This window comes from Trypanosoma cruzi, genomic scaffold (assembly GCF_000209065.1).
Source record: "Trypanosoma cruzi strain CL Brener 1047053516651 genomic scaffold, whole genome shotgun sequence".
Taxonomy (NCBI): domain Eukaryota; phylum Euglenozoa; class Kinetoplastea; order Trypanosomatida; family Trypanosomatidae; genus Trypanosoma; species Trypanosoma cruzi.
Window position 1 is genome coordinate 1 of NW_001849468.1, and position 7,266 is coordinate 7,266.

A 7,266-nucleotide genomic window follows, 5' to 3' on the forward strand; every position below is an offset into this window, starting at 1 on the left:
TGAGGCTGTGAATGCTGCTGAGGGCTTGCAGCGTTGGTTTTTGTTGGCACTGTCGGGATCATATCGGTTATCTGCTTTAGCGGATTCTTGGACCCTTTTCGTGAGGGCTATCGCCGGCCAGAGGGTTACGGCATGTATGGTGGTAAGAATCATGGGACAGAGTGAAAAGCTGAAGTTACTAATAACATCGATAGCGATGAATACCGCGAAGGACAGGAACAGTGACGAAAACAAATGATATTGGATGTGGCGGTGTTGGAGAAGGGGAGGGTTGGGAGGGTATGTGGGGCTGGCTGGGGGGAGGAGAAGATGATTTATATGTTTTGTGCATGTTACTTCTTTGATGTTCTCTTTTTTCTCTTTTCTGTTGGCTTACTTGATTTCCTTCTGTTAACGGTACCTGCGCTATGGCCAGACCCTGAACTTGTACTCATGGCGAAGGATACTGCAAAGAAAAACATGCGGAGGAATGAAGAACGCATGCGCAGGTTCACAATATGCACTTTGGCTGTAAATGTGCTCTCCCTTGTTTTTATCATTTACCACCGCGGTTCTCTTCCATGGTTTCGAGATGTTGTTGGTGTGGGCTTTTGGGCAGCACAGGAGTTTGTGGCGCTTTTTCTCTTGAAGGCATTTGCGAAGCCCACTTGTAGCTCAACCGGTGAGCTGCTGGAGTGCCCGGATGCTTCTAATCCCAGCGAACTGGGTGTGTACTCCTATGCACAGGATTTACTGTGGGTCTGTTGGGTTGTGGAACTTTTGTGCTATCTGTTTCACTGGGCTTTTTTTCTTTTGTACCTTCCCATTCCCGCAATGGCATTGTACCAATTCTGGGCTTTTATTGGCCCGTTGTTGCTGCGCCGTCAGCCCTCCGCCGATGAGAGCTCGGAGGGGGCTGCAATTCCGCGTAACCGTGCGGAGCGCCGAAGACAAGAGCTCCTGCAACGCAAGAAAAACACGAAGTAAACCCTCTCGGAGTTTATTGTGCGTGCGTGTGCGAGTGAAGTGCGAGGGATGGGGGGTGGAGAGCTGAACGGAGGGGAATGGGAGGACTGTGCTTGGCACAGAGTTGAGCGTCAGAGGGCGGATGAGTTGCTTCGCCACAGGAGGAAAAAAGAGGGAAAGAAAAAAAGAGAAAAAAAAAATAACTGCACTGTGAAGGGACTGGACGAATAAAACACAAAAAACAAAGAGACAGCGAGAAGGAAGGAGGTGAAGCGGAATGACGGCATCCGTTTGTGCGTTTTGTGCTGTTCCCATTTTTATGTGATTTTAGGCATTTCTACATGAAATTTTCCCTCCTGCCTCCTTCCCTCAGCGCTGCACAATTGGACGGAGTTGCGGGTTTTTTTTCTTGTTTTTGAGGAGTTGGGTGGCGGTGGTGGTGGTGGTTGTCTGCTTCTGCTGCCGTCGTGCTGCGGTTGTGTTTTCTTAAAAAAATTTTTTTTTTTTTTCTCTCCCAAAAATTTTCCTTCTCTCTCTCTCTGTGTGTGTGTGTGTGTGTGTCTTGTGGGGACTTCTGCAAGTGGAAGAAGAGCTGTAGTCTTAATTTCCATATATAAATTGTGAAAAGGAATTGTAGAATTGTCTCTTAGCGCCTTTTTTCTTTTTTTGTTCTTTCTCTCTTTGAGTGCGCCTGCATGTAGATGGGAGGGGCTCAGGCGAAGGAGGCTGTGCAGTACTTCACGGATGTGGCGTGTGCCGAGGCCGATCCGGAGGAGAAGGAGTTTGTTGAGCGTTTGACGCGCTACAAGAAAGACATTTGCTTTGGTGCTGAATACTTCGGGGCGTCTTTGCCTGTTCTTCGGGAGCTAGTGCCGTTATGTGTAAAGACTCAACGGGTGCGATGGCTTTTTTCCTTTTGTCTGCAACAGCTGGAGCACGCCTCGTGCAACTACAATCAGGGCCACAGCGATGCGTTTATCGCCACCCTACACATCACGGAGTTTGTCGTTCGTTACGCCCATCAGGTATCGCGCGGGGATGCCGCACAGCTGTTGGACATCATCATGGGGAAGGCTCCACACGGTACAGACGGTGCGACGACGATGCAGTGGACATCCACGGAGGCAAATAAGGTGTGTTGTGCACTGATGGATTATTGCGTCTCCGTGCCGGTAACGTATGCGACGGCGGAGGCCCACAATGGGGTGGTAAGCCTATTATTGTCCATGAACTCTTCTGCCCTCTATCACAGCACGACTTTTGATGGAAAACATATGGATGTGTTCACGGAGATCATGATGTCATATGAGGGACTCGGAGCATTTATCGCAACCCTGCTGAAGCGATTGGTAGAGTGGGGGTCGGGACGTCTTTCACCCTCTCCGTTGTTATATCGTGACGGCCATCAACCATCACTGCGAAACATGTACAACGTGTTTGGCAACGGAAAGGGTAATAATTCCATCAGCTGCAGAGAGAGTTTGGGACGACATTGCGCTCAACTGCTGGCTGTGCTTCTGGCACATTTAAAGGGGAATGGACAAAATCTCGCTATGGAGTATATTAAAAAAATAGAAAATGAGGATCCCGTGCCTTTTGCTGCGCTTTTGACTGCCTTTGTCAACCGACTAAAGGTGTGTCCCTCACTTTGTATTGTGTTGTACGTTCTTGTATACGATCATCCTACGTTCCTACACACCACAATGACACTTCATGCGAAGGAGTTGTTGGATGTCATACAAGAGGTGCTTCATCTTAGCTACATTGCAGCAACGGAGACTGGGGAAGGGAATATGGCTTGTAACAATAGTATTTCTTCAACGCATCCCACCACAACAACCCTTGAGAGTTGTCAGGTTTTCATTTACAGAGAGGTATTAACACCAGAATGTGTGGCCCAGCTTCTGAAGGATATGGTGCAATTTTCGTACCCATTTATTGGGTTTATGACCAGTACACTGGTGTTACTCTTCTCACAGGACCAAGTACTTAACAGGAATATGAGCGATACAATCATTGAACCCCGTTTTAAGGCAGGACGATTTAGTGGCAAGATGTCGATTATTTCTTTGTGCGTTGTGGTTCTTGCTCATGGAATTCTCAGAGCAATGAACGAAAGAAATGAACCTTTGGCATCTGTATTTGTTCCTAGTTTGTCGAATTTGGCCCCCTTTATTTATGATATAGATGCTTACACTTCCCAGCAGTTGATACGGCTGTTGGTTTTAATTATTCGAAAGCTACGACGTTCCTCTGGGCTTATTCAGATGGATGAAAAAGAGGTCAGTTTGACAACTGAAAGCACCATTCGAGAGGGAGCGGCAGAAATGAAGGAGGATACCGAGAGTCAAATGTTTCTCCGTCAGTTAAAATTGTTGGTGGAGGCGGTGGAGGCCATGCTGCAGGGTGAGGATCGACAGAACGACTCACTTGTGTATGAACTGCTTTATAATCGTTCAAAGCTACAGGAAGGAATATCAGCAGATAGTCCATGCTCACATCTTGCGGCTGCACACGCGGCGTTGGTGCCACTGTTTCGCATTGCAGACTACTACGAAACAGAATTGGCAAGTGTCACCTCGGCGGAGAGTTATCAAGACATATTGGGAGTCATCCGGCGTGCGGCACGGGAGCAGACGGGGTCTATTCCAACTGTGAAGAACCATTCACCCACGTCGGTCCCTGCCAAATCAGCTGGAAGTGCACCATGGAGGCCTCGGGAGATTCTTTATGTCTACGAGGAGTCCCTACAAAGCTACGACTTCTTTGGCCCCTTTGTCTGGTCGACGCTGTTGTGTGATGCCATTTATCCAGGTGGTCTATTGTGGGCCACCGATACCACCGCACTGGAGATGTTTTCCCAGTAATGTGGGAGGCAATGATACGGAAAGCACCACAGAGATTATCCACAGTAACTATCGACATCTGGTCTTACCTGACAACATCACCGGCCTTTTTATTGCCTTTCAAGTAATATTTGTGCGCGTATTTGACTTTTTATCCATTAAGATGGTAGGAGAAAAAGACAGTGCGAATAGAAGAGACGAGAAGGTATGAAATTTTTTTTTTTTTGTTTTGTTCTTGATTCGGTCCGCTTGCTAATGGCGGCGATGTGGATCAAGAGCCCATCACAAGCCCAGGGATCTTTTTGCATCAATCAATCAATCTTATTCTCTCTCTCTCTCTATATATATATATATATTCTTCGCACATCGAAAAAAAAAAAGCTTTTCCTTTTTTTTTTTTTTTTTACCCTTTTTTACTTCTTTATTCAAATTCCGCCATCTTGAATTCCTTTCTTTTATCGTCACGGCTACGGGCAATTTTGACCGAAAGGGAGGGGGTGCGTGAAAGGGTTGAGTGCGTGCGTCGTGCCTTTTTTTCCCCCTTTTATGCACCACATTTGGGGTTCTCTTTTTTCCTTTTGTTTTTGTGTTTTTTCTTTCTCTTCTTTTTGTGGGATTCGCCGCACTTGGCAGGAGCGAGAGAGAGGCAGTGGGCACATTGACGGTCTGCAGTGACAAGGGGAGGGAAGAAGGTGACACCACAAGAGGAAAAACGGGCGTGCAAGGACAGAGAAGCATATATAATATATATATACGTACATAAAGAGAGGGGGATTGTGTAGGTGTGGCTGCAAGAGGGAGTGAAGGGAAGACGGAATTGAACACGATGAAGAAACGGGCTCCACCAAATCCAACGAGCGCCAGCACTTTTTTTTTTTGGCAGCTGCTTCCTACCACGGCCGCGTCATGTTCAGCCGCAGCGCAGACGGACGGCGGTGACGGTGTGGACACCGGCGAGTCGATGAGGGAGGCGGTCGCGGCAGTTCTTAAGGAATCATTTACGCCGTCAGAAACGACAGGGTTGTGGCAGCGCTGCATAGAAGAAGAGCAGGCCAATTCCGAGACAATTGAAAGCCTACTGGATGTCTCCTGGAAGCGGGTTGAGGACGTCATTGCGAGAAACAAACGGCGTCGTTGTGTCATCGAGGAGGAGTTGCCTCAGAGCCTGGCGGAAGTGGACACGTACCGCTTTTGGACACCCGACATGGCGGCGGCGCGCTTCCACTTTCCCAGGCCGGAGGAGTTTGGGCTGCGCACGACCGAGACCGTCGGGGCGGGTGGAGAGACCGGCGCCGATGTTTTGCCGGCGGACACCACAGAACAGGCATCTCATGACATGAGCTCCTCGAACGCATTACCCGGCGACTCCTCTTCACTTGTTTTGCAGCCTACGCCGCCAACAACGCCTACGCCTTCGGCTGCTGCCACGGATCCGACGATGCCGGGGAAACACAGGGCAAATGCATGGAGGAGGACGGATAAGGAGCTGCTTGACCCCACCAAGTCGCCCAACCCTCTGCGCCGTCTTTTTGCTCCCATTCTTCGACGGCGACATGAACTCCCCAAGGCACTTACGCTCCTGATCAACGCCGTCCAGCGTGTTCAATCAGAGGGGCTTCCCGAGATTGAGGCGTTGATTGAGAAGGGCTACCTTCACATGCCACTCCACCGTTCATTTCGGCATATCTCCTCCTTTATCACGCGCTACCTTTCAGAGAATTCGAGAGGCGAGGGTCGAGAGCGTGAATTTGCTGAGAATTACAAACCATCCGCTTTTCGATTTGAGGAAGCGCGGGAAAAACTGCGAGAAATGGGAAGCAAACGCGCGGCTGCGCCATCCAAGTGTGAAAAAGCAGTGGAGATTGTGTACAGCACACTGCTAACGGAGCTGCGAGAGAGGAAAGTGCTTCAAAATGACTGCGACAGTGCCTTACAAAGCATCACAGATAACACCAACCTGCAGTTAGATGGGATGGAGAAGGGTCTGCAGGATTGTGACATTGAGTCTCGTCAGGTGCTTGGCGACCTTGAACGAGACGTTTGTGCATACTTGGAAAAATTAAAGGAGGCAATTGAAAGTACCAAGGCTGCCAGAAAAGAGATTTACAACGAATATCAACGTGATCATGATCGTTTGCATTCTTCTCTAAATGGTAAATTATACCAGTTGAAGAAGAGTGAGGACATGCAGGAAAAGCTTGCCCGACGCATTCGGGAGGCCACAAAGGAGTGGCACATGGAACAGCTTAAGTATGAGCGTCTCATGCAGGAGGTTGTTGCGGAGACGCTGGCGCTTCGGCAGCTGGACTGTAGCCACAACCAGCTTGAGGCGCTATTAGATGAACGTTTACCCACAGCCGATTCCGAAATAAAGCTGCGATGGGTAACCGACTCCTTGCAGCAGTCAGAGGAGCTACGCTCGGAACTTATTGCGCAGTGTCGGCAGCACATTGAACGTCTGAAAAAGGAAGAACACTACCGTCGATGCCGCATGGTCGGCTATGCCAAAGAGAATGCGCTGTGCTGGTCACGTTGTCTGCAGGATTTGTCCGCACTGTACGAGGGTCATTATGATACCGTAACTGTCAAATGCAATGCTTCCATGCAACTGCGTTACCTCTTGGCGTACGAAAAGGACCTTGTAATAAAGGACCTCCACCAATTGCAGCGGGAATTTTCTCTCCTTGAGAAAAGCTGGGCCAAGTTAACTTCGTTACTGGAGGAGTTGGATTTGCCAGTGCCCCCGTTAGCAGAATGTGAGAAAGATGTCTCCTGTGGGGAATTTCGCCGCACCATTTCTGAGCTTGTCAGTGGCCGTCTTATTTGTGGCGATTTTGCACGACTATTGCCGATTAGGGGAGAAGGGCGGTCCTCTCCAACGGCTGGGAAAAGGGATAGTGCGACTGCCGGTGCTGGTGGCTAAAACTTTAGTTCTCACGTTTTTTTTCTTTTTTTTTGCTTCATTCATTGGTCGCTCTTTTGGCTTTACTTTTTACGCCCCTCTTCTCTTGTTGCCAATGCAGTTTTGTGTGGCTCTGGCAGTTGCGCCTATTGGGGGGGGGGGGGGGAAGGAGGAGTAGGAGTCGGTGACACCGGCAATAGTGCAGCGAGCCCATGTAAGAGAGTGGATGTACAGTTGGACTGCCGGAATTACATATTCGCTTGCGGGAGAGTACGAGGTTTTTTTTTTTTTGCTGGCGACTCATTGGAGTGAGTGAATTTCTTTTCATTTATTCCATTGTTTCTTCTAACTTTTTTTTTTTTTCTTTTTCTTTTCAAAGCGTGGGCAAAGAAGTCATTGCCGGCCTCGAAGGGGACCTACACGACAGCGAAGAGGAGCGGGCGCCACACACACACACGAAAAAAAAAAGAAAGAAAAAGAAGGAGGCACCAGAGACGCTTTGGGAAGCGGCGATGCCGCCTCGTTTACGGCCATGCGCGTTGCATCTTTCCAACCATCTGGTGGTGCAGGAGT

The 7,266-nt window shown here is 49.0% G+C and overlaps 3 protein-coding genes and 1 pseudogene across 3 annotated transcripts, besides 7 other annotated features; all 4 read left to right on the top strand.

The window, feature by feature from the left end:
* On the top strand, positions 1-165 carry Tc00.1047053504231.5 (annotated as a pseudogene; the record flags this gene model as incomplete).
* Positions 1-7,266: a sequence feature (heterozygous, non-Esmeraldo-like haplotype).
* On the top strand, positions 433-966 carry Tc00.1047053504231.10 (hypothetical protein, conserved; the record flags this gene model as incomplete). Its single annotated transcript, XM_799983.1, has 1 exon — positions 433-966. The coding sequence occupies one exon, from the start codon at positions 433-435 to the stop codon at positions 964-966; it is 534 nt and encodes a 177-aa protein (XP_805076.1).
* Positions 1,108-1,144: a repeat region.
* Positions 1,432-1,454: a sequence feature (AT_rich).
* Positions 1,486-1,506: a microsatellite.
* Tc00.1047053504231.20 (hypothetical protein, conserved) lies at positions 1,647-3,812 on the top strand (the record flags this gene model as incomplete). The annotated part of the gene is made up of 1 exon (XM_799984.1): positions 1,647-3,812. The coding sequence occupies one exon, from the start codon at positions 1,647-1,649 to the stop codon at positions 3,810-3,812; it is 2,166 nt and encodes a 721-aa protein (XP_805077.1).
* Positions 4,174-4,217: a sequence feature (T-rich).
* Positions 4,355-4,400: a sequence feature (T-rich).
* Tc00.1047053504231.30 (hypothetical protein, conserved) lies at positions 4,618-6,714 on the top strand (the record flags this gene model as incomplete). The annotated part of the gene is made up of 1 exon (XM_799985.1): positions 4,618-6,714. One exon carries the CDS (start codon positions 4,618-4,620, stop codon positions 6,712-6,714), a length of 2,097 nt encoding a protein of 698 aa, XP_805078.1.
* Positions 7,011-7,067: a sequence feature (T-rich).